The sequence below is a fragment of the Hyperoodon ampullatus genome (genome assembly GCF_949752795.1).
Source record: "Hyperoodon ampullatus genome assembly, chromosome: 8".
NCBI lineage: Eukaryota > Metazoa > Chordata > Mammalia > Artiodactyla > Ziphiidae > Hyperoodon > Hyperoodon ampullatus.
Window position 1 is genome coordinate 20,330,949 of NC_136921.1, and position 26,565 is coordinate 20,357,513.

At 56.0% G+C, this 26,565-nt stretch overlaps 1 protein-coding gene across 4 annotated transcripts in view; it reads left to right on the forward strand.

Annotated features, from left to right (window-relative positions):
* Positions 1-26,565, forward strand: part of TNS1 (tensin 1) — a gene marked incomplete at both ends in the record, with an annotated part of 226,748 nt that overhangs the window by 18,835 nt on the left and 181,348 nt on the right. For 2 of the 4 annotated variants that reach the window (XM_079710297.1, XM_079710298.1), the window contains 2 exons: positions 12,917-12,949; positions 25,434-25,548. In XM_079710297.1, coding sequence (XP_079566423.1) covers positions 12,917-12,949; positions 25,434-25,548 — 148 coding nt within the window. Of the gene's footprint in view, positions 1-12,916; positions 12,950-25,433; positions 25,549-26,565 lie in introns of those variants that run through there. The other 2 variants (XM_079710295.1, XM_079710296.1) reach the window with 1 other exon arrangement.

The following is a 26,565-nucleotide window of genomic DNA, read 5'->3' on the forward strand; positions in this document are numbered from 1 at the left end:
TTCTGATGCAATTGGACTTCCCAGACTGGACCTTCTCCCCTCTCTCCTGCCCTCTCCATTCATCTCACTCCCTCTCCCGGTTCCATCAGAATAAATTAGACAGTCCCTGCTTTAATCTCATTGCGGGAGCCTGGGCTCAGACCCAGCAGCCCAGCTCCTCGGTCTGCAGTCTCCATGCTAGGCCCTGCAATGAACACCCCAGGGGCAGAGGGATGACCAGGATGACTGCAGGCCCCTGTTCTCACTTCTCCACCCCTAGATGCCATGGCTTGTCCGGAAAGGCAGCCCAGGCCTCGGGCTCCCCAGTGGGTCGATACCCACCATCACTCCAGGTCTGTCCCCACCCTTCCCCCACCCATTTATCATGTCAGCTGCTGGGTGGTGATGGAAGTCATTTGGAAAGGGGCCCAGAAGACCCAGGATTTTCAGCCTGCCGAACAGAGAGGGGTGGAGGTGGGGTGGGGACGGGGGCTTGAATAATGAGCTGCCAGTGTCTGAAGGCATTTACTGTGCGGAGAGAGCGACCAAGTCGTTCCTCCCCAGGCGAGGCAGTCTAAGAGGAAATGGTCTGGAATTTGAGAGCAGGGATGGAGGTCAGATATCAAGAGGAACTTCCTGCCTGTGAGGGGTCAGAGACCCGGGTTAGTAGTGGTAAAGGGGAGAAAGAGAACTTATGGGTTCACCTCCTCAGGATATCTGTGAGGGGAAACATTTCCTCTCCTCTCCCACCTCTGCAGCATTGTGCTGTGGAAGAGCAAAGAGCCAGGAATGGAGGGCTTTGATCCATTCTGGTTCTGCCACTTTTTGGTTGTGTGGCTCCTGGCAAGTCCGCTTGCCTCTCTGGGAACTCAGTGTCCTCATGTGTCAATCGTGTGCTGTCAGGGTGGGGGGGGGCAGGGGAAGGCACGGGGTCTCTTTCAAGTTTAACTGGAACCGGTACTGGATGTTTAGGAGCAGAATAAGGAGGTGGCCCCTCATCAGGGGTGGGTGGAGTGGAGGTGCGTAAAGATCCCACTGTCCTGGTGCAGTGGCAGTAAGAATCTGGAAAATGACACTCCTCAGTGGCCGCAGTCCAGGGCTGGGGCAGGGACTCTGGATTTAGAAGCAGGAATGGCCTGCCTTTCTTCTTTCTTGTATTCATGCAGTCAACCTACCAATTTACCAAGTAACTCATGTTTATCGACTCTGTGCCCTGCACCATGCTGAGTGCTGAGTGCTGGGTGCTGGGTGCTGGGTGCTGGGAGCTGGGAGCTGGGACTGCAACCATGAATGACCGCCAAGATCCTCTGGGAGCCAGAGGGGGTGAAACAGTGAGGAAGTGAGCAAATCTATCAATAAGTGCTGTGTGCTCTGAAGACATGAACTTGCTGGTGTCACACAGACTGGGAGCTGGCGCGATGGAAGGACTTTAGTGGGGTGATCCGAGAAGGTGACGTTGGAGTCCATACGAGATGGGACCCCCAGCTCTGGAGGGACCCCAGTTCTGTTGCTGTGTGGGAGTCCTGGACCTTGAATGTGGTTGGGTAGTTTAACCATGAGTGGGGCTGGTGAAATCCGTCCCTGGTGGCAGTGTTGAGGCTCTGGGGATGCCAGTCTTTGAGGTGAGACCCACGTAGGAGCCCCCTGGGGGCCGCGGGAGGAATTGCTGTGGTTGGGAGGGTGGTGAAATCAACTGTAGCTGTGAGCAAGCACGTGGGGGGCTGGGCCTGCCGGAGCCGTCCCCATCTGATGGAGGAGGAAAGCTGGGGGCCTCCAGGGAGTGGCCTCTGTGCATCTCTCTTGGTGTGAAAGCAAGACCCGGAGCCTCCGATCAGATGCCCAAGCCATTCTTCCTTCACAGGAGCCGCCTTTGTCTCGCCACAGACAAAACCAGCCGGGGGCACTGTGGCCCTGGGGACATGGGACAGAGGAGAATCTGTGCTTACCCTGTCCCCAGGGAGCTGGTGGCTGTGACCTGCTCTCTTGTTTCCCTGACACCTTCTCTGGATGCCTCTGGGAAGTTTCCCGTTCTTCTCCCGCTTCTCAGGGGTGGTGGGGAGCAGGGGGGATGGGGGGTGGGGGCGGAGCAGCCCCCTTTCTGTGAATGTGGCCTCCATCCTACCTGGCTCTAGACTCTGGAATCTCCTCCCTGGCCTGGACTCAGAATCCGGGTCTCTGGGCTGTGTGAACAAGAGTGGGGTGTGGAGAAGAAATTCCTTCTCCTTCCAGCCGTGGCCAGGCCCACATCCAGCCCTGCTTAGCAGTCTGGACTCTAGCTGAGGAGGCAGAGAGAGGAAGGGCCGGGGTCCCAGGGGTGACAGGGAGACAGGCCGGGGGGTCTGCGGGAGGCTGGACCGGGCAGGGGAGACAAAGCGTCCCCAGAGGATTGGTTAACCCTCCGAGGATGGCGGCCAGCTTTTCACAAGCTCCACTGGGGAGGCCGAGGTGAGGAGCTGGGGGTCTGTTGTCAGGTACCCAAACGGGGGCTGCAGAGAGGTTGGGGTCTGACTTGAGGCTCCTGTGACAGAGCAGACCCTGCCCAGACTCATCCCTATCCGTGGTCGCCTATGTCTGAACATCTGCGTCTGATCTATTCTGTGAAATCCTGCATCTCTGACCCTGACGCTCGGGGGCCTGGAAGGAGAGATGGGGGATGGGATGCATGCAAGAACCTACCAGATGCAGTTTCTGGTGCTTTGAGGAGAAAGAGACTGAAATTGAAAGACGAACTTCTGAGATTGGACCCCTTCCCCACCTTCACAAAAGTTGAAAGAGGAAGCATGGGGATCCTTGCTAAAGCTTTCCAGGAGGTTCTGGAGATCCTGTAGCTGCTCTCTTCAGGGTTCTGATCTCCTCTGGTGATGAAGACAGAACAGAGGACGTGTGACTTTCCCATGAGGTACCAAACTCCCGAGGACACATTTCCACGTCCTGCCTTGGGGGCAGGATTTCGTTCAGGAGCCGCAACGCTGGGCACGAAGCTCTGTGGAGGAGTGGTGGGACCAGGGGCTGGGAGGAGGGAGCCGGGGAGAAGCCCAGGCAGTGCTGGGCCTGGCTTCCTATCTCTGTCAGCCTCGGGCTCTTCCCTTCCTCTCTGGAGGGTCACTGGCTTCAGGACACCTCCTGCTGGCCGGTAGATGAAATGAAGGCCCTTGGCCCTTCTGAGCCCTTTTTATCAGGATCTCCTTGTAGGGAAGGGCTGAACCTAGAAATCACTTCCTTCTCTTTCTTCCCATCTGCTCTTTCCTTCCTGCTGTTTGATGAGTGCCATTCATGTTCTTGGTGCTGAGGAGTCTTAAGAATCCTCTTAAAGAAAATCATCTTGTCCTTCTCTCTTAGTCTAGGCAGGGCCACACTTCAGCCTACCTGAGGAACTTCCTTCTGTTTGAAAAATTCAACCAGTGATTCCTTTTGATTAAACTTTGTTCCACATGCTGTGGATTAAGCCCAGTTTCCTCACATCTCACGACGCAGCCATTTCCTCTGGCGCCAGGGTGGGGAGGGCTGTGAAGATCGCAGGCCCCCCAAAGAGGAGGAAGGGCCCCTCTGCAGGCCTGGCACGGACTTCAGCAGTGCCAGGCACTTCACTGTAGGTCATGGGCAAGAGCAAAGGCAGGGCCTGCTAGGGAGGGGCTCGCGTATTACGTCTCCGCCTACTTCCGTGACGTCCCCTCCCGCTTTCATCCAGAGCCTTCGTGGTGGTATGTGTGGGAAGACAGTGAGGGACCCTTTGCTTGGGCACTGTTGAGGGCTGAGGGCCCCAGTGTCTGTCTTTCCTCGTCTCTCTAGCTGGTGCTAGAGAGCTGGCTAGAGCTGGTGCGTACCAGCAGGGCCCCCTTCCCCCCTCCCTCACTGTGTTCCTGTCAACCTCCCCCAAAGCGCTGCACCTCACTGCCTTGTCTCATGGTGGGGAGATGAACTGGGGAGTGGGGAGGGCCTGAGAAGTCCCATGGGGGTGGGGAGAGCTTGGAGGCAGGAGTAAGCTCGCTGAGAAACTCTGCATGTCGGGAAGGAGACCTTGCCTGGAGCCCCTGCAATGCTGTCTGTGTGTCCCCATCCTTCCCTGAGGAAGAAGGACAGCATTGTCTCCCTGAGGACAGAGAGACAGCATTGCCAGGAAAAACAGCCCCGGTACAGTGCCCAGGGAAGCCCGGGCCCGGGAGTGCAGGCAGCGGTCGGAGGCGGCGCGCGGGGGGTTGGGAGCGCCCTGGCTGGGCTCCACTGGTCTGTTGCTGTGGAGGAGGCCCTGGCAGGGTCCTGCTCGCAGCCGCAGCTCTCCCGCCCTTTTTCTTTCTGGGCTTGGCTGGCTGGCTCCCCTCCCAGTTTCTCTGCAGGGACAGAACCAGGGGCAGAGCTCACAGCCGCCTCTTTCCACCTCCCCGAAGTCTGTGTGTGGGTCTCCCTCTGTGTTTGTCTCTCTGCGTCTTCTCTCCCTCTCTCCAGAGTCCAGCACCTCCTCTCACCTCTCTCTTCCTCCCGCTCCCTGGTTCCAGGGTCACAGTATGGTGACCCCCAAACAATTCTCCTGAGAGGCCCCCAACCCCTGTTCACATCCTCTGAGCACAGCAGAGGCAGAGAAGGGTCCCTGTTCTCCAGTGGCGGCCACGGGGCAGGATGTGATGGGACGTGGCACACCCTGAACCCCGAGCGGGAGGTTCAGCCATAGCTGTGGGGGGCCCAGCCCGCTCTCGTCAATCTGAGTTGGTTCAGCCTCTTAGGCAGGGGCCCTTCCAGCTTGTGGGGGGCGTTTGGATGCTCAGAGCTCCCTCCTGTAGTTGGCTGGAGAGAGATCCAGGCAGAGGAGTCGAGGTGTGGCCAGGGTCAGAGGTTGGTGAGTTGGGACAGCCCGTCCAGGTTGTGTTCGGTGTCCTGACGTGCATGCCAGGCCCAGGGATGTTTCTGCTTCAATCATGGAAGCCGGAGGTCTCCGTTTAAGTTAATCACATTATGCTCTGGGGAGCAATGTGGAAATTAGAGTGAGGTCTGGAGGGAATCCGCACACACAGACGCATACACGCGCACACTCACACACTCACTGCAGCTTGGAGCACAATGCTGCCGCCACCGCCGCTGCGCCTTCCCGCAGGTGGTCGCCTGGCGCCTGGCACCGCCTCTGCCCTGCCCCTCAGCCTCTCCTGCGAGCCTCTCCCCGAGCCTCCTCCGAAGTTGCCGGGGTGCCTGCGCCCGCCCCCGGCCCCCCTCCCCCACAGCCCGCCTGGGAGACCGGCAGGCAGAGGCTGTCACAACGAGGGGAGGAAAGAGGCAGCAGCTGGAGGAAGTCCCCGAGGGTGGAAGCGCCCTGTAGCGCCCGCGTCTCCCTCCGGGGCTTCCGGGGGAGATGGAGCCACGTCGGGGCCGCGCCTCGGGGGCCCTGTCGAGCTCCTCCCGCTAGAGGGGCCGGGACACTCGGGCTGCTCCTGCGGGGCTGAGCATCCGGGAGACCACGGGGCGGGTCTCTCGCCTTCCTCCTCACCACCTCCCCGGAGCAGCCGGTCCTGCTTCCGACCCTTGCGCCCGGGGCGCGCACGTCGGGGTTAAACATGACTCAGATGAGCTGGTGCTTCTCCTGCGTGATTCGATGGAGCAAGTACCTCTTCTCCTGCTTCCTGCCCCTGCGCTTCTGCCTCCGCAGACAGGTAAACTCACCTGGCATCTGCCCCACCCGTCCCCGACAGGCACTCTCCTCCCTCGGTCACCTAGGCGTCAGGTTTATCACCCTCTCGCCGCCCTCAGGGACACCCACCTTGACCGCTGTCAGCGTGGCTTTCATGAGAGTTTAGGGACTCCTGGGGGAGCCCCCACTCATGCATGGATCCGCAAGGGGGAGTGGCTGCCTCACCGCCAGGGCACAGCATCTTGGAAGTCTGAAGGATAACACTGGAGTCTGTGCGAGGGCGTTGGAGAGCTGGGCACAGAGGAATATTTCTGGGGGCTTTCAGCGTCCCTCTCAAGTTTCTGTGGGAAGGGAGGGCAAGTTCCTGGAAATGTCTCTTTTTCCCCCCGGATGGGTTCAGAGGATTCAGAGTTAAGGCTGAGATGTAACAGAGTGAGATGGAAATGAAGCTGGTGGACGTCAGGAGGGATTTCCTATCTATTCAGGAGGATGGGGGGGGACCAGGGAACCGGACATGGAAAGGACGGGGGCTGGGGCAGTAGCTGGCTTAGTGAGGGAGGAGGGGTCTGGTGGGACCCCCAGTGCTGTGAATGGGCGTGTCATGGTTGAGCATCTTTCTCCCAGAGAAGATCCTTGACAGTGCCTTCAGGGTGTGCGTGCTTGTGTGTGTGGAGGGGGGAGGTTAGGGGAGAGAGGAGGTGGGTCATAGCTGGCCAGCAGAGTAGGGAACTGGTAAAACTGCAGGTAACCTTAAATCCTCCCCTGGAGGCACAGAGAGAATTCCAGGAGCATGACCTCGAGCCCCCAGAAGACTCCAGTGAGGGGAAGGATTTCTGGGACTGGGGGGTCTGGCTTTCTGATCCATTCTCCATTCCGTAGGGAAGCCAGAGGGGCCCCTGTCACATGGGGGAAAGGGGCTCAGTGGCACCCAGGCTGAGTGCCAGCTGTAGAGCTTGTTTGCCTGGCTTTGAATTCTGGCTCTACCATCTGCCAGCTGTGGACCTTGGGCAAGTCACTTACGCTGCCGGTACCTGTTTTCAGACATGTAGAATGGGGATTATAAAAATACCTATATCACTGGGTTATTGTGAGGATTAAATGCAGTAGGACATTTGAAGTGGTTACCAAGTGCTTTCTCTGTTTTAGGTACTCAATAAAAATTAGGAATCTTTTCTTTATTCTTGTTGTGACTTTCCATGGGGCTCTCCCTCCTTGTAGACCTTCAGGCAGGCCAGAGATGGGGTATGTGGGAATAGAGGGATTTCTCCCAGTATCCATTCTTCCCATCACATGGATAGGAAGGATTTTTCCACTCCATAAGAAGCTTGACTGTTCAGCGCCTCCTCCCAGGTGCTGCCTCTGGGACTCAGTTTCCCTCACTGCCACTCTGCAGTGGGGAAAAAGTGCCAGCAGACTCCCGCTCCAGTCACCCAATGTGTACTTTGAAATCTTCTAGCAAACTGCATTGTCTCCAGTGATTGGCTGAGAGGCAGGTGCTGCGGCTGTGGACCACAGGGCCAGAGCCCCATTGGCGTTCTTGTGGGCTCTGAGTTCAGATGCTGCGGAGTCCAGGTTTTCAGATTTGGGAAAAGGCAGCCTGCAGCGGGAATGGCCAGCCGAGACCAGGTCAGTTGGACCCCAGTCCACTTGGCGATTCCCGCTTCTCATTTGCAGAGATTGAGGATGACATAACTCCTCCTGGGCTAGGATTTGAGCTGGGGGCTGGGGGTGAGGGGCTGGGGGATCAGCTGCAGCTGCCTCCCTCCAGCCTTTGAGGGCCTGAGTCAGGCAGGAAATTAGAGCTGGGGAAGATATCAAGATCACTGAGTTGAGCTCTGGGAAGGATTTTATTAAAAATTGTTACGATTGGGCCCGGACACTGTCCCCATCCAGGGTGCTGATGGAGGGGAGGTAGGAGAAGGGGGTGTGAGTGATGTTCCCTCCTGGGTCAGCTGGAAACTGAGGCCCATACAGGGCCTGGTTGGAAGCTCACTTTCCATCTTAGGGAGCATTCCGATTTCTGAAGTGCAAGGGGGAGACCTCCATCTTATACCGGAGGGGTAGTGGGCATAGGGGCAAGGGTCTGGACCTCCCCTGGCCCATAGGGTACCTTGGTGGGCATGAGGATGAATGTGTCTTGGGCCAGGCTTGGTGAGTAGAGCATGGACGAGTCTTCAGGCCCCACTCACCCCTTGGCTACACCCTTGTTCAATGAACATCCTGCCCAGTGGTACATGGAGGCTCTGCTAGGGCTCCAAGCCCCCCAGAACTCAAAGGCTGGGTGTGTATGGGGGTGGGAGCAGGGAGAGGCAGCATGGCTTATCTGAACAGAAGCCCTGTGGCCAGACCCTGTCGCCACCCAGATCTCAGGCCCCAGGGCTTGCTAGGACTGTGGTTTTTCTCTTCTGGTTGGCTCTTCTAGAGCCACCAGGGAGCCAGTTGGTCTCATTCTGACCCAGGTGGCAGTGCTGTCCTCGGCTTCCCTCTATGTGTCCCCCTTCCCCCTGCCCCCTCTTCCCCGCCCCAAGCCAGACCTGGGCCTGGGCAGTTGACGTTCTTCTCGGAGCTGCAGCCCTTGAATGAGGAGTGGGGAGAACAGCTAACACATCACCTCAACGTGGGACCGTGAGCCCTAGTCTCTGGGTGATGGTATTGCTAGAGGAGCAGCAGGAAAATGTTTGATCCCCACGAGATGTGGAATCAGACACCCCAGATTCCGTTCTCACACATACTACCTGTGTGGCGCTGAGCAAGTTGCCGAACCTCTTTGCACCTCAGTTTCCACATCTGTAAAATGAGAGCTGGTAGGAGGCTTAAGTACGATACCACAGTTAAGTGTCTGGTTAGTTAGTATTGATCCTTCCGCGGGCAGGGGCCAGAGGGACAGAGCCCGAAGGAGCCATGCCATTGCGAGGGCTTTGTTGTCAGATTCCTGTGTCCCGTGCTGCTGGGATCTGCATTTGGACGTTGATGGGGAATCCCAGCGCCAGCTCTGCACCTGCCTATTTGGTAGGAGGCCCCTGCGACTGGCTGCGATGAAGGCTGTGGTGTGTGCAGCCCCCGTGTGAAGGCAGCGGGCTGCAAGGTTGGCAGGAGAAAGGCAACAGCATGACTCTGGCCCTACAGTGACTGGACAGCGGGGTGCTTGCGAAAAATCTGGGGCTCGGGAGCCACAGCTCTGTGACCTCAGGCTGGTCCCACCCCGTCCCTTCACTGCACCGTTGTCATCTCTTAGATGAGGGGGCTGATTAGGTGAGAGGTGCCCCAAAGCCCAAACCCTCCTGGCAGACTTGTTTAATTTAATCCGGCAGAATGATTAAAAAAAAAGAAAAAGCCGACGTGTAAAATTTTGCATTTTTCATATTTTATATAAAAGATTTTATAAGATAATATAGATTTGGGGCTTCTCTTGACAGATCAAAATATTTGACAGTGTGGGGCTCACGTTGCTGACACCACAGCAGCTGTCACCGAGGAGTGGGATCCCCTTTAGCCGGGCCTGCCCTCTCCAGGTCCCCAGAGACTCCTTGCCCGCTACCTTCATTTAACTTCTGTCAGGCCCCTGAAGGATCTGACTGTGACCCCTGGAAAGGCTCCAGGTCTTTCCAGCTCTGATGTTCGGTGACCTTCAGATTCTGTGACCAGTGGTGACAGAGGAAAGACCTGATGCCATGTTAGGAGATGGGCTGACAGCAGGAAGAACTTTGTAATGGACAAGTGTGGAAGGGTACGAAGAATGGATTGGAGAGAGCTGGGGCCTTGGCCTGGGAAATCTGTGGCCTCACAGGAGGTGGAGCTGGAAGGGACCTTTGAGACCATCAGCTTGGTCATTTCGCAGGTGCGGAAACTGAGCCTGAGAGAAGGGAGTGCCAGGCTCACGCTTACGAGGCCTGTTAGCTGCGTTCCTGCCCTCACTCACTTTTCCCTCAGCTCGGCCCACCTCCGGGCCCAGCGCCAGCCCCAGAGCCTGCAGTCCTGGCTGTTTCTTCAACTGGCTGCTGAGCCAAGGGCTGAAGGGCAGTGGGCAGCGAGCAGGAAGGCTCTGCGTGCAGAGGGGAGAGTGGAGTTAAACGCCAGCTGCTGCAGAAATGGCCAGGGCAGTGGGTGGCATGGCACAGGGTGGGGGGCCGCTGCTGAGGCAGGTACCCAGTGTCTGCTGTGTGTGAGACCCTGGTCCAGGCATGGGGATCCCAGGATGGGTGATACCGCTTCAGCCTCTGGAGAGTCTGCATCCTGAGAGAGCTCAGAGGCCAGGGTGTGGCAGGAAGAGATGGTGCTGAAGAGAGGTGGGTATTACAGGCGTTTGCAGAGGTATGCAGGCGAGGTATGCCCAACGCCCTTTCTACGCCCTTTCTGGCCCACCCTGGCCCCAGAGGAAGGTTTGGGAAGGGGTAGTAGTTGGTAAAAGTAGGAAAATATGTTAGGACCCATTGATTGGTAGAGTGATTCATTGCTTCTTCAACCATGTCTGGCACCTGCTGTATGCCAGGCTCTGGGGATACAAAACACAGGACATGTCCTTGCCCAAGGAACTCTCCCTGTCTGTGTGTTGGAGTGGAGGGGACACCAGCTGTGAAGGATGAATAATGGGTAACAAGCCTGAAATAGGGTCATTACATAGAGTTGGAGACACTTCAGGTGGCAGAGTTGAACATTCAACAGGGAAGATGGTGGATGGGTAACAGGAAGGACTTCCTGACAGTGAGAGGTTAAGATACAGGAGAGACACCCATGGTCTTTTGGAAAAGGGGAATTCTGGGTTCAGGGTTCCTCTGAGGGGACCCCCAGCACTAGGGTTCTCCACTCCCATTTTCAGTCCCGGCTGAAGGGACTGGAGAGGGAGCTGGCCTGGGGGCTGTAGGGCCCCCTTGGGTTGCATGGGAGACCAGACAAGTTGGTGTCACTGTGACTTGGTCTTTGGTCTTGTTGTTTAGCATTTCTGGGAAGCAGCAAGGTGATTTCTCAGAACTCCCAAGATAGCTGCCAGCAGGCACATCTTCTAGTGACGTTGGCAGCAAAGGGTGGGAGTGGGCGCCGGGATGGCAGGGCTGAGCTGGCTGAGCCCTTGAAGTTGCTGGGAGGCTGGCAGGGCTGGTGATGGTGGCTAGGGGTGGGCTCAGGGGCTCCCAGAGAGGCCCCCTGAAAACCACTCTTCCTTGACTGCCCTGGGCTTCAACCAGTGGAGAGAGGGAGGGTTGGCAGAAGCATCCATCTGTGGACATGCCCAGCGGTGGCTGCAGGGCCAGCTACATGTGGGACACTGGTCCATTTCAGTGTTGGCTAAACTGTCAGTTGAGCCCTGGCAGGCTTGGGAGGGGATATCCAGAGGCACTGTGGTTCTGGAAAGGGATGCAGGGTAGGGGCAGAATCTTTCATTGCCCCACAGCTCTGCAGAAGGACTTAGAGAGATGTGAGAAGGGCCCTGATTCCTCACCTGGTAGTCTTCATCAGAACAAAGACTCTTAACTCAGGTACCCGCTCCAGGAGGGACCAGAATTAGACAGCTTGCATTAGTGTCCTCTCCTGACTTCTCAGAACCACCAAGTGATAGAGTCCCTTGTGCAGTGCACAACCTGCACATCCACATGTGGCAGCCTTTTCCCAGACAAAGTGTGAATGTTTCCCTCTCATTCTGGGGTTTCCTAGGTAGATGTCCTGACTGGACTATGGGCTGGGAGCCAGTACACCTGTCTGGGCAGGTCCTCCTGAGGGGAGAGGCTGGTTGTACAGACTGTACCCTGCGGTGGCACCGTGTGTGGGGCTGACAGAGTGGTGAGGGAAGGCTCTTGGGTGCGTGGGGGAGAGAGGCAGGGGATATATACCCCTTTTTACGTGTGGTCCAGGGCATCTACCCCATGCTGGTACGTGTGCATAGGAGCTCAAGCAAGAGGACTTTCTTGCCAAGTTACTCAATCCAAGAAAATGGTCTCAGAGTGCCTCCTCTGGGTGGGGCCCTGTCCTCGGCACTCTGTGTGTTTATGTGAGCTGGACTGTGTGTCCTGGTGTGTGTGTCTACAGAGGGGGGGTGGGGCTGAGCCCTCTTTCCCTCCCCGGAAGGCTCTAAAAAATAGAAAATAGAGCGGGGTGATTCACCAGCCCCACCCACCCTTACTTGGTCCAGCTGCGGCCAGAGCTCAAAGAGGAAAGTTTCTGGGGGGGAAGGTAGAGGGGGGAGTTGAGACAATGAGGGCCTGGGGCCGATTTTGCCGGATTCCCCTGCGGTGCGCCCTGGGAAGACATTTGGATACCCCTCTTCTTCCCCCCACCCCAGACCCCAAACTTCTGGCCCTGGGCTAAGGTGAGGGGGAGGGGAGGGAAGGGCTGGCGGGGGCGGGTGGGGGGACAGTGTAGGGGGAGAAGTAGGCACGTGGAATGGTGGGAGGTGAAAACTGGGCCCAGGGAGGGGGAGCAGGGGCGGTGGAGGAGGAAGTGGGGAAATGCAAACCAAATGTTGGCCCGGGGCACAGTCAAGAAAAACAGACTCTCGCGGGAGCCTGGAGCGGGGCTCCTTTTAGGAAGGGCAGGAAGGGCTGGGACAGATGTTTGGAGAAAAGAAAGAAAGAAGGGGAAAAAAAAAAGTAGGAAAAAAGTTGGAATGAAATCCCCAGCCCTGGGGGCAGGGCCGGTCTCAGGCCAGGCTTCTCTTCAGTAAAGCGTGGTGTGGGATCTGAGCTTGCCGAGTGGGCACCAGGGTGCCCCGGGCACTGACCTAGCTAAGTGAGGGCAAGTGACTTCGTGTTCCGAGGGCAGGAGGGCATGCTTGTGTCCTTGGCGATGGGATGGGGCTGAGGAACCCCAGCTCAAGCGGACTGTGCTGTTCCATGTCTGTCTGTCCCTCCATCAGTGGTCTGGGGGTGGAGGTCTGCAGTAAGTAGAGAAGACTCCAGGCCTGGCAGTGTCAGATCCAACCAGAAGGCAGGAGCAGCTTGATGGCTCACAGGGGTTGTGTGTCTGGGGTTGTGTGTCTGGGGTGGGGGGTGGGGGTGGCTTCTGGGGGGGAGGGGCTGTCTCCAGTAGCTGTCCCTTTGCTTTGCTTCCTTCCCACCCCCCGCGAAGCAGGGCTTCTGACCCCCAAAGCCACCAGTGGAGCTGGGAGGAGGGAGGAGACAGGAGGCTGGGACTAGGGGGTGGAGTCGGGGGAGGAGGAGGAGAGGGAGGGAGGGTGAATTGGGGGCAGGCAGGGCGAGCGCTGCAGATGCTGGCTGAGCCAGAGCAGCCGCCGCGGACTCAGCGCTCCCTTCTGCCTGCTCCGAGGGGGCTGCGAGCTCGGGGGGGACCCTTTGCAGTCCCCAGGCGTGGCCCCAGGGACGGGGACCCTCGAAGATGACGTGGATCTGTCTGTCCTGCATGCTCTGGGTAGGTGTGGTACCGTTAGCTAGGAGGTCGAACCCTCCTCCCCCTTCGACCTTAGCCTTACCCTGAGGGCCTGGGGTTGGGGGAGTGTTGGTGTTGAAGGAGGGGGCCTTTATGCCTGAGTCGACCCTCAGCCTGAGTCCGTCCGCATCAACGGGGCCCAGGCCCCGGTTCTGCCGGTCAGCACATCCCCCCTCCCCGGTGTCCTCTCCCCGAGTCGAGTCCAGGAGCTGTTAAGTAGAAGGAAGCCATCACAAAGTTTGTTTCTTTTTGGAGCCACTCCTGTCTCCATTCCCACCCCACACCGAGGTGAAACTTCTTCACCCCTCAAGTTGCTCAGCCTAAGAGTCTGGAGGGGGGCAGCGGTAGGGGCCTGAGGAACAGGGGGCATTGACCTAGAAGATGAAATCTGGACAAGCCAGGCTGGGGGAAAGTTCTGCTCGGGTTCCATCACTTTTACCCCAATTTCAGCTTCTACCCGCTGCCATCCCCACCCCCCCCCCAGCCCTCCCATCCTTACCAAGACCTCCCCCGATCCCCTCCAGTCCCAGAGGACGAAGCCACGGCCTCCTCCTTCCCCTTCTTGGCCCCAGATTCAGGAAGGTGTGTGTCGGCGCAAGGTGCTCGAAGGGTGGGCAGGCAAGGGTCTGGGGGCCACATGGTGAGGGTTAAAAGTCTTGAGGCCAGTCAGGGGCAGAGGCTCCTGGGAGGGGGGTGCTGGGAGAGGGCTGACTGCTGCAGGAGGGGAGGGGGCAGGCACGGGGGACCCCTTCCTCGGAGGGGCTCCGCTCTCTGGGCTGGGTGAAGGCATGCACAGGGGTCAGGAGGGCAAGGAAGTCATCCCTGGCTGAGGTTAATGTTGGTCTCAAAGAGAGTGATGGCTGGTTTGGGGGAGGGCGTTTCAGGCCCAGGATCCAGATGTGGCCTTTCCAGCCCCTTTCCCTGTTCCGGCCAGTCCTCGGGAGGGCCCTCCTCGGCCCAGGCAAGCCCAGGCTGAGGACAGTGGTGGGAGATCAGACTTGGGCAGTCAGGTGTACTCTGGGCAGAGAGGGGAAGTGGGGAGGGGGCTGGCATGAGGGGGTTTGGGTGGCGTGTGGGGCTTGGGTGTGGGCGTGGGTCTGAGTAAGAGACTGAAGGTGTCTGGAGCGTCCTGCACAGAGGATGCATCAGGGGTTCGCTGGGCTGCTGTCAACATCTGTATAATGGGAGCCTTGGCCAAGGTCACTTCTCCAGCCCCTTTCAGCTCCCTGGGACAGACTCCGGAAGGCCTGAGGATGGTGCTGAGGAGAGAGGCTGGCAGGGAGGGAGGCCTGCGGTGGGAAAGGATGGCAGTTAGACTTCCAGGGGTGATGCTGGTGTGGATGGAGACAGGGCCACGTCAGCGGAGAGGCTCTGGGAGAAGCGCTGCACGGCTCTGAGCCTCAGTTTCCCTGTGGGTAAGACGGGGGTGATGGCGGGGAGGTGCAGAGAGGTGAGCATGAGCGCCTCGTCCATGTCACTTCTCTCCCTGAGAGCTGGGGACCAAGGGCTGGTGTGGACGCAGCCACTTTTCTAAGGCCCTCCTGTCACCCCTTTTCCTGTCCCCTCTCCTGGTGCCTCCCGCCCCTGTCCCTCCCCAGCTCAGCAGGCAGGCTTCTGTGGGAGTGGAAAGAGGCCGGTGGGAGTGGGCTGGGGAGGAGGGGGTTTTCTCTCCATCCGGCCCCGGCCTGGATGCCCATTGCCAGGGTGGGCCCGAGTCTGGAGGGTGTGGACTGGCCCGAAGGCACAGCCCTGGCCCCGTCAAGCTCCTTGTCCCCCTCCTCCAGATGTCCCAGGCAGTTGTCCCAGCAACCTTCCTCCTTCCCGGGCGGGGCTCTATGGGGCTGGGGTGTAAGTTTGTAACAGGAAGGGGAAGGGTAGCTGGTGCCAGTTACGGAGAGGGGGCACGGAGGTCCTGGAGACCTTGACAAGGGAGCTGCTTGAGAGGCTCCTGCTGGTGGGAAGTGCGTGGACTTTGACACCAGGCAGGGCTAGGCTCAGATCCTAGCTCTGTCATTTACCAGATGGGCAGCCTTGGGTACAGCAGCTCCCTTCTTGAGCCTCAGTTTCCTGATTCTGTAAAGTGGAGGGAATAATACACACCTTGTCTGGCTGGGGTGACGACAGAGACAAAGTATGTCAAAAGACCAGGTACCCAGGCACTCAGTAGGTGCTCAGTAAATGCTGGTCCCTCCCCCACTCCACAACCTCCTTCTTGGCTCACGGGATCCCCTGTATTGCAGATCTGATGTGCGGGACGATCTCCCCGGGAATAGCTGCAGACATTTCATCCAAGAAGTAATCTATCTGTAATGCGTAGTTTTAACGAGCTCTAGAAATAAAAATCACTTTGTTAGCTGAGGAGCTGAGCTATATATTACGCATAACTTGATTTTCTCATCAAATGCTCCCATTCGCTATTACATACTCAAGCACAGTTTATTTAGAAAATAATTACATGCCTATTAATTGAGGCTTTTTGGTGTTACACCGATGGAGTTAGAGCTGCAGGCCCTTCCTTCTGGAGGGGCTCATTCTGTTTTCAGGAACTGGGCAGGGGCTTATTAGATGGGACTGAAAGAGCCACAGGCATGACTGGGCGCCAAGTACAGCCCTGGCCCTGCCCTGAGCAAGCCATGTGGCCTCGGGCTCGTCACTTGACTTTTCTGGACCTCATTGAAGCTGACCTCTGAGGCCACTTCCAGCTGCAGACAATGAAGTGTTCTCTTTTCTGGAGCTGGTGTCCTTCCCAGCGCTAAGCACACATTTCTGTCAGAGGGTCCTCGTGAACCCCCGGTTTCCTGGTGTGCAGTTCTTGCCCTGTGTACCCCACTCTGACCCCTCTGTCCTGAACTCACTCTCTTTGGAGTTTTGTTAGCCTGTAAGGGCTGTGCCCACCAGGGGCCTCCTGGCCACGCATTTGGGAGCTAGGCTGGGCTGCGTGACACGGACAGGGTCTGAAAGAAAATAGCCCCTCTGCAAAATTTTTCAGAGGCGTTTGAGGCACAAAGTCAGGGAGCAATACCGTACTGTTTTTCTGTGATGCTCAGTGGGAGTGTGGCAGGCTGGCCGAGAGCACAGTGCCTGTGTTTCATCCTGGCCCTGTGACTCGGATGCTCTGTGGCTTCGAATCTCTGTTTCTCGGTTGGTTTCCTCAGCTACCTATAGCGTTGTTAAGTTTTAAAGGAGCCAATACATTTCGAATAGCGTTTCTCCCCCAGTAAGAGCTCAAGAAATGTTAGCTCTCTTTATATGACGGCACATTTCAAGGCCACGCAGCAAGTTAGAGTCAGAACTAGGACCTGGCGCTCCTGCGTCCCCATCCAGGGCTTTCCATTCTGGGAATACTCTGGGGAAGGGCAGGATGGGGTGTAAGGATGATGTGAAGGCCCAGAACATGCAGGTCTTCTCCTGCAGGCAGCGTGCACAGGGTCAGAGCACGGATGCTGGGTGTGTGGTCTGGGCAGCCATGTAGCCTCTCTCTGCCTTACCTGTGTCCATGTCCTTGACTTGTGCAATTTCATTTGAACCTCACTGTAATTCTGTGAGGTGGGAAGGGAAGGGATGGCTAATTCCAGTTTCTAGCCAAGGCGAAGGGGACCCACAGAGGGGAAGGGGCCCCATGGCCACTGGGTTCAGTGCTCCTGAAAAGAGGAAGGGTATGGGCCGGGGGCTTTGCAGCTCTGGGTCAAGGGGTTGGTGGCCAGCAGCCTAAGGATAGGAAATGGTGTTGGGGAAGCACTGTGACAAAGAAACCATCCAGTCATTCTGCCAGGTCAACACCCACCCACCCATGTTCCCGTCCATCTATCTCACCAAGGATTATAGAGTGCCGACTTTCTTCAAGAAGCTTGCAGATATTGGGCAAATGATTACAATAAGATGGGTGTTACCAAGAGGGAAACTGTGGGGACATTTAAGGGGGGACCTAGCCTAGATTGGGGGAGAAGGGGCGTATCAGGAAAGACCTCTTGGGAGGTGAACTTTAAACTAGATCCAAAGATGAAGCTGAGACCTCAGACATCCAAGTGCGGGAAGTAAGAATAATTGACAAAGGATAAGGGGTGGGGGGTGGTAAACCAGCCAGTAGATGGCCTTCGGACAGAGGGGTCCTGACGACGCAACTGCCGGGGCTCCTCCAGATCACACGGACGGCAGCTGTGGACACACCCTTGGAAGTGGTGGTAGTGCCATGGTTAGGGACCCTGTCTCAGACAGACCTGGATTTGAATCTTCGTTCCATCCTGCCCTCCTTGTGGGTCGCAGAGCACATTGCTCAGCCTCATCATAGGACGTTGTTGTGAGGATTCAGGGAGGGCATCTGTGCCAGCCCCTCGCCGTGATGCTGCACCTTCAGACTATCCACATCTCTGTGCCCTCCCACTCCAGGAGATGATTTCATGTTAGAGCACAAAAGAGGGACCTGGGACTTGATGCTCAAAAATGTTGGGACGTGGTTTTTGAAGGAGCAAGGCGAGAGGGAGAGAGAAGCAGGCCGATGGCGAGAGATGGTCCAGCTCAGGAAGCCGAGTCATGGGCCGAGGGCCACCAGGTAGAATCCCGGACTCCCCCAGCCTCCGCGTGCTCCTCTGTCACACGGGGAGCTCAGTTAAAGCCACTCTCTGCATCCTTCCTCCCATGGAGATCCAGGGCTACTCAGTGTCCGAGAGCTTTCTCCTCAGCCAGGTGATGCCAGCACCTCAACCCGTGTTCTGTCCCTTGAGGGCAGGACAGTGGGAGTGGCTGTAATTACACTAGAGCGAACCAAGGTCAGGCTCCTTCTGACTTGTTTTGGGCTCACACTGTTCTGGACACAGGGGACATGGAGCAGAAGCACGTGCAGATGTGGGCACCTGGCGGACTAGTCCAGCGCACAGACAGGCGTGACGACATGAATCAGAGCCCGATTCTGGTGAACGCTTACTGTGTGTCAGGCGCTGTTCCAGCGTGTTTTCAGGCATTGTCACAACCTATGGGCAGTTGCTATGATTAGCCCACTTAACAGATTAGTAAAGTGAGGCAGACAGGGGTTAAGCAACTTGCCCGGGGTTACTTAGCTAACAAGTGGGGCAGCAGAGACCAGTCAGATTACACAGAGTGTTGAGACGGGGCACTAAGCACATGCGACTGAGGAAAGGAGGTGGCGTTGGGCAGCCCTTACCCTGCATCGAATCATGAGGAAATGACCGGACAAATCCAGATACTGAGGGACATTCTACAGAACCGCCTGGACTCTTCAAAAAAGTCAGTGTCATAAAAGGGAAATCATAAGGTGGAGTAACGTGTCCACATGAAAGAAGAGGAAAGAAACCCAGCAACTAAATGTAATACAAGATCTTGCTTGGATCCTGAGTCCAAAATAAAAGCAAGCGCAGACCCAGCTCTAATGGGTGTTATTGTGGCAAAAGGGGAAATTAGAATATGTTACTGAAGATTAGATAATGCTATCGTATCGATGTCAACTTTCCCGAGGGCGGTGATTATATTGGGCTGAGGTAGGGGACAGAGACAGAGACAGAGCGTGGAAGCGGTGAACTGGGGCCAAGGGCATAGGCGTGTTCCTCTTTTCCAGAACTTTTAAAATTTTCATGGTGAAAAAAGAAGACGGGGTGGGGAGATTGATTTTGAAAGAGGCGGGGGGTGGGTATCTGGGGAGATCTCCCTGCGGGGATGAGGTTTGAATGAGGCCTTCAAGGATGCCTAGAAGCTTGACAAGCTGAGAGGGAGGAAGGGCATGCAGAGGCTCAGAGGTGGGTGCAGGGTAGGGAGCTGGGGAGTGGGGCGAGGGAATTGAGATGGCCGGGTGGGCGGGGTGTGGACCAGGGCTGCTTTCTTGCTGACTTGAGGGAGTGCAGGTCTTAACTTGGGTGCCTGGGAAGGCATGGAAGCATATTGGGGTGAGTCGGGGGGACCCCATAGAGCTGTGTTCCTTAGAGGCTGTGTGGGGAGGAGGGGTCCAGTGTCTTGGGGCAGGAGGCCGGAGGCTGTTGCAGTAGCTCCAGACAAAAGAGACAGGGCCTCCAATAGGCAAAGGCAGTGTAATGAAAAGCACAGGGGGCCGCAGGAATATTTAGGGAGCAACATTTGCCGAGTCTGGCAACTGGTTGGATTGGAGGGTGGAGCCGGGAGGAGTTGAGAGTGACTCAGAGTTTTCCACCCGGGGCGACCAAGAACATGGTCAGGCCATTAGCTGGCTAGGGGATGGCGGGGCTAGGGGATGGCGGGGCTGGTGGTGGTAAGGAACTTCCGTGTGTACATGAAGGTGAGGTAGGGTTGCAGAGAGCTTGCGTTTGAGGGGCCGGGGCAGCGGGGGGCTCCCGGACGCCAGCCTGCAGCTCCACTGGGAGTCCCAGTCTTCCCCATAGAAATGACCACTGATGCCAACCTGGGTCCTGGCATCCCAATGCAAGGTGATGAGACATGGAGGGGTGGATGGCCAGGAGGCAGGGAGAGGACCGAATGACCCTCCAAGTCTGTCCTAGGCCTGCTTTTCAGTGACTCTCTTTCCCAAGGCTCACTAGCTCGTAGACTTCTGCCCTCTGGCCTCATCATCCAGGTCTCCTAGTGTGGGGTGCAGGGAACCTAGTGGGGCTGGGCTGGGGAATTTTCTTGGGGAGGCGGCAGGAGCTCATGAGCTGGAGGACCCTAGGGTTATCAGTCCCCTTTCATCACCACCCCCACCCCACTGTGCTTTGCCCCAGGGGGCAGGGAGGAGCCAACAAACAGCCATTCCCACCCCAAGACCAAGGACTCCTGCCAAGGCTGCCCAAGCCAGATGCGCCACACCCCTCTGACAGGCAGCTTGGCTGAACGGAGGGTGGGAGGGAGAGATCCCCCAGAGGGCCAGGGCCAGAGGAAAGCTCTCCGATGCTGGGTGGGCTTGTTGCAGGGCTAGGGCTCTGGGTTTGGAGGGTAGGGAACAATGACTTTGGCTGGGACCCCTTCCCTTTTCTGGGTTCTGGCTCTCGAGGGAGGTAGGCGTTGGAAGGACTAGGCAGCTCCTGCCATGGCCAGGCCTCTTCTGTCCTGAGTTTCCCCCAGGTCTGTTAGGAGCGAATCCAGCAAGGGAGGGGCCGGGTGTGCTTTGTGAGGCTGTCTGCCACTTGTCAGGGAAAATGATGGTCATTGTCATAACAAGCCATTACTCTTGAGCTTGGTGCCTCATGGGCTCGTTCTCATCCTCTGCATGTACCTGCAGAGTAACCGTGGGCGAAGGCAGCGTGGGTACTAGACCTTTGTTTATCTTCTTCCTCTGGATTTTGACATATGATTGTTAGGAAGTTCTTTTTCCCCCTTGAGTCTAATCATAAGTCCTGGCAGCTTCTGCCCACTGGGTTTTGTTTTGCCTTCAGTAACTTCGCAGCAACTTCTTACAATGACAGCTCCTTCAGATATTTGAAGATGTTCCATCCTAGACTTTCTCCTCCATCATCCTGGGAAACCTTCAGACCTCTGTGGATGACTTTTAACAAGATTACCAGACATCCCAGTGTATAGCCAGGGATGCTATACATCCGGGGTCACTTTCCTGGGCATGGCCGAACTGGCCTCCTCACTTCCACCGGGGTTGCCCAGCTTCTCATGGAGGGGTGATGTCTCATTAGACATCCCTCTCTCTGTAGCCAGCAGCACATCCAGTCCCCAGATCCCACAGTCCCTTCCTCTCAAACTGGCCCATTATTTCCCCTACACTGTGTACACTCAGGCTGTCTTGTCCAAACCCCTTATTTTCATTTGGGGACTGTGAGGCCACCAGCCTAGAAAGCAGGTCTCTAGACTCCCATCCCAGTGCTCCCTCAGCCAGACAGTCAGGACGGGGTAGGGGTGAGGGGTAGGAGTGTGCTAGGCCATCACCCAGAGGCAGCTGAAGGAGGCCATGAGCGAGGCCAGAGATTGTGTTTGTTTTTTTGACCATACTTCATTCAGATTTCTTTTGCTTTTTTTTTTTTTTAAATTTTATTTATTTATTTATGGCTGTGTTGGGTCTTCGTTTCTGTGCGAGGGCTTTCTCTAGTTGCGGCAAGTGGGGGCCACTCCTCATCGCGGTGCGCGGGCCTCTCATTATCGTGGCCTCTCTTGTTGCGGAGCACAGGCTCCAGACGCGCAGGCTCAGTAATTGTGGCTCACGGGGCTAGCTGCTCCGCGGCATGTGGGATCTTCCCAGACCAGGGCTCGAACCCATGTCCCCTGCATTGGCAGGCAGATTCTCAACCACTGCACCACCAGGGAAGCCCGAGAGTGTGTTTTCTGAACCTGGTTCCTGTTCTCCAAGCCCGGGCGGGAGGAGAGTTTGTAAACTCAGACGTTATGGAGTTGGCCAGGCAGGGCAGGCAAGCCCAGGGCCCAGGGGAGAAGCCTGGGGTTTGCTTGTCAGCCTGGAAGTCTCCACCTACTCCCCATCTGTTTACTGGACAGCCTGGACCCACTTTGGGGAGAGTCTACTGCCCTGACTATGCTTTAGGGAGGAGGCCTCTTTCCCTGGGCTTTGGAGGAAGGGCTGGATTTGGGGTGTAGGCAGAGAAATCTGGGAGATAAGCTGGCACAGGGAGCTTTGCTGACTTAGTGGGGTAGAAGAGGCAGGCTTCAGGGGGCAGACTAGGCCTGAAATGATTGGGCTTTAGGGCTTCCTGCCTGCCCACCCTCCCAGACAGGCCTTAAATTGAACCCCAAGTCCCCTCCCTGCTCCTCCCCCTATCCTAGGCCTTGGCTGCTGCAGTTGACCTGGGACTGGGTCCCCTCCCTGGAATGTCCGTGACAGAGATCATTCGGAAGGCCGCCAGCCAGGGGCTGAGATGGGAAAATGGGGGAGGAGAGACCTCCGCATAGGAGGGGACTCACCTGCCCTTCCTTGTGGGCTGGGGGACAGTGGGTCAAGTCCAGAGCTGGACCCTCAGCCTACCGCCCCCCGCCCCCCTCCCCTTCCGCAGCTGAAGGTGGAAGCATAGCTCCCAGAATGAAGTGTCTGGAATATCAGAACCCAGGTCCTGCTGCCTTTCCCAGCCACCAGGGGGCACTGCTGGTCTCTTGTACCCACTCCTGACTCCACCACCCTCTCTGCTCTCTGGTCTCTGCTCTGGGCTTTATATCTGCTCCATCCTGCCTCCTCACCATCTTGAGAAATAGTCTGTCTCTTTGAATTCTGAGACAATCTAAAACTTCAGAAAAGTGGCAAATACCGTGCAAAGGACTTTTTTTTTTCCTGAGCTATTTGAGAATAAGTTGCTGACACGTTGCCCTACTACCCGTGAATACTTCCCTATTTTCCTACAGGGACTTTCCCTACCTAACCCAACACAGCCATCCAAGCCAGGAAATTGACATTGATCGTGACCTTCTCATCCTCAGACACCACTGAAGTTTGGCCAGTTGTCCTAATGATGTCCTCTGGGGGCGTGGAAAGAATCCAGTTCAGAATCAGCCATGGCATTTGGTTGTCATGTCTCCTTAGTCTCCTTCAGTCTGGAAATCTCCTCAGCCTTTCCTTGACTTTCGTGACCTTGTCACTTTGGAATATTATAAGCCACCTAATTGGTGGACTGTCCCTCCACTGGGTTGGTCTGATGCTTCCTCATGATTAGATTCAGCTTGTGTCTCTTTGGCAGAAGTATCGCAGAAGTGACGTTCTGTTCTCATCCCCTCCGTGGCACATAATCTCCACTCATCCTGTTACTGGTGACGTTAGCTTTGATCACTTGATTAAAGTGCAGTGTGCCAGGCAAAGTTACTTTTTCCCCCTTTGTAATTTATAAGCATGATGTGGGGAGGTGCTTTGAGACTCGTAAATACTCTGTTCCTCATCAGACTTTGACTGTATTCACTTATTTCACATATCAGTGTGGACTCATTTAAGCCATTACTATCATTATGTATTTTGATGCTCAGATCTTCCCAGATCTGAGGAGCCCCTTCAAGCTGGCTCCTGTGTCCTATTGTCTGTCTGTCCCCCTTTGATTCTCTGGTTCCCTTTAGAGTCTCTGTGTGTTTCTATCTAATCTCTCTCATTCTCTGTGTGTGCTTGTTTGTCTCTGTCTTTGTCTCTGCCTTTATCTTGGTCCTCTTTTTTTCTTCTCTGTCTGCCTGTTGCTGTTCCCTGTCTTTCTCTGTCTTCTCTCTCTGTCTCTCTTTGTCTTTCTCTCTCTTGTCTCTGTCTCTGACTCTTTCTGTCTCTCTCTCCCCCTCTACCTCTCTCTCTATCTCTTTGCCTCTTTTCCTACTGGCTTTCTCTCTTATTTTGTCCGCTTTTCTCTCCGTGCCTCTCATGGTTCTTTCTCTTTTGCCCAGGACTCACCACTACAGGATCTTCAGCTGGGAGTCCTGGACATGCTGGGTTTGTGGGATGCTGCCACCCGTCCTCTGAACACGCAGAGTGGGGAGGCTTGGACCAGGGTGCTAGGAGGGGGACTTGGAGGAGAAGAACCTTCTCCCTGGTCTGTGATCATGTCTGTGTGTGTCCATGCATGTGCAGAGGGCATTGGAAAGCTCTGTACCTTTGGGGTGTGGGGCGCGGGTGGCAGGCAGAGAAGCGTCAGTGTCTGTGCTCTGCTGGCCCCTGCTGCTGGAGCCGGGAAATGAATCCAGTTAGGTACCAGGGTGAGGTGCCTTGGAGAGGAATGGTGCCTGCAGGCAGGGCAGGATTTCCCGGGGAGTCCTCTGAATGGGGAGGTTTCCCAGCATGTGCCTGGGCTGGGGGCTGCGGGTGGGAAGAGGGTGGTCCTAAGCAGCGTGGATGCAGGACTTTGCAGCCTAGACTGTGTTCAGATATGTGGTCACAAGCGGTGTGGGGCCCAACCTCAGGGTGTCTGGAGGGGACAACTGAGGCCCCTGTTAGTGGTGGGGTGGTGGCTAGCCCTGGGATCGCGGCAAGCCAGACACAGAGAAGGCTTGGACTGCCAGCCCGCCTCTCATCCCATGTGTGTGGTGGTGTAGTTTTTTTGTTTGTTTGTTTTAACATCTTTATTGGAGAATAATTGCGTTACATGGTGTGTTAGTTTCTGCTGTATAACAAAGTGAATCAGCTATACGTATACATATATCCCCATATCTCTTCCCTCTTGCCTCTCCCTCCCATCCTCCCTACCCCACCCCTCTAGGTGGTCACAAAGCACCGAGCTGATCTCCCTGTGCTATGCAGCTGCTTCCCACTAGTTATCTACTTTACATTTGGTAGTGTATATATGTCCATGCCTCTCTCTCACTTCGTCCCAGCTTACCCTTCCCCCTCCCCGTGTCCTCAAGTCCATTCTCTACGTCTGCATTCCTGTCCTGCCCCTGGGTTCTTCAGTACCATTTTTTTTTTTTTGAGATTCCATATATATGTGTTAGCATACGGTATTTGTTTTTCTTTTTCTGACTTACTTCACTCTGTATGACAGTCTCTAGGTCCATCCACCTCGCTACAAATAACTCAATTTCATTTCTTTTTATGGCTGAGTAATATGCCACTGTATATATGTTCCACATCTTTATCCATTCATCTGTCGATGGATACTTAGGTTGCTTCTGTGCCCTGGCTATTGTAAATAGAGCTGCAATGAACATTGTGGTACATAACTCTTTTTGAATTATAGTTTTCTCAGGGTATATGCTCAGTAGTGAGATTGCTGGGTCATATGGTAGTTCTATTTTAGTTTTTTAAGGAACCTCCATACTGTTCTCCATAGTGGCTGTATCAATTTACATTCTGGTGGTGTAGTTTTAAAAAGGATATTTAACCTATTGATATTTTCATAATGTAAAGAATAGTAAATAAAAATAAAGATGGAAGAAGCCTTCTGGGCTGGAGCAGGGGGTGGTAGTGAGGGTGAGAGAGAGAAAACTGAGGGGCATGGCACTCGGGGACATGGGTGAAAGGTTGAGGGCCTTCAGCAATAGGATGGATGAATGAGTTAGGTGCCTGCACATGGTGGAGTACTATGCAGCAGTGAAAAGGAGGGAGCTGTTGCTATGTAAGCACAGGGATGAATCTCCCAGATTCTTGCTGAGTCAAAGAAGCAGACACAGGAGTATATACTGTATAATTCCATTCATATGAAGCTTAAAAACCTGTCAAAATGGATCTTTGGTGATAGAAGTCACAATAGTATTTACCTTGGGGTGACATTGACTAGGACGGCCACGAGGGAGCCTCCTGGGGTGTGGGTCCATGGGGCATACGTGTGTCAAACTGTATTGAGCAATACATTTAAAATGAGTGCGCTTTGCTAATAAACTGAATCAGAAAAGTGATTAAGAATCCATGGAGGGGGCTGGGGTTTTCAACTGTTGTCTGACCCCACCTCTGACTGGGAATCTGGGTCGCACCCACAGCTTTCTCTTTCCCTGGGCACCTCCTCCCATAAATGGGCTCGGGCCTTTCACAGCTGAAGGTGCTCACACCTCTCCTTTCCCCCAGTGCTTGCCTGCTTCTCCCCTGGTCCCCTGGCTCTTTCCCCTGGAGCCCGGCCTGATCACTGTGCCTCTCCTCCCACAGCCAGAGGACCTGGAGGCCCCCAAGACTCACCACTTCAAGGTGAAGACCTTCAAGAAGGTGAAGCCCTGTGGGATCTGCCGACAGGTCATCACCCGGGAGGGTTGCACCTGCAAAGGTGAGCGGCTGGCTGGGCCACGGGGGATGGGGAGCACGTCTTCATGGGAGTGAGATGCCCGAGGCCCGGGTCAGGCTGGGGTGTTCTTGGGGTCCCGGCTTGGTGCCTGGTTCTCATTTGGGAGGGGATGCTGAGCACATGGAAAGCAAGCATGTGGGTATGGGTATGTGTGGATGGCACATGGCAGGCGATGGGTGGCATGGAAATGGCATGTAGCTTATGTGTGGATGGCATACAGATGGCATGTGAATGGCTCAGGGAAGACATATGGATATTATGTGGTGTCAGGTGGATGGTGAGTGGCTGGCATGTGGAGGGCGTGTGAGGGGGTATGGTTGGCCTGCAGATGTCATGTGATTGGCACGTGGACGGCATGTGGTCGGCACGTGGAGGGCCTGTGGAAGGTGTGTGCCTGGCACTAGGAGTACTGTAAAGATGCCAAGCCACGGTCCTGCCCTTGTGGCAGCTTAGGGGTGAGTTTAAGAGGCCCCCAGTTAGCCTCGGAGGAGGGCCTCCTGACTGGCAGGCTTTTGTAATCCCTGTTCTCATGTGCTCCTGGAACGGCCTGGGCTTGGCTGTCACGGCTGCCAGAGGAGTTGGTGTCTTGCCCCAGGTCACACTGTGAAATCAGAAGGAGGCCCTTGCACCCAATCTCAGTGACTGACACCATCACCCACCCAGTTGCCCCACTAGATGCCTCCCTCTCTCTCACCCCCACCTCCCATCAATCGCCAGCACTCCCCCCTCCATACAGCTTGAGTCGCTGAGCTTCTCTGCAGACAGTTCAGGCTGCCAACACCTCTCATCCGTGCAACTGACATCTGCCCCTCTGCCTCTGGCATCCTGACCCACCCTCTCAGCCCACCTCCGCACCAGCTTCCGGAAGGCCTCGATCTCAGGTCCCTGGGTTTAGCCTTGGGAGCCCCTGCTCCCTGAAGACACAGCGCACACACCTTCCTGCAGCTGCGCGGCCTGGTGGACCCACCGCTTGCCAGCTCTCTGACCCACGTGCCCCCG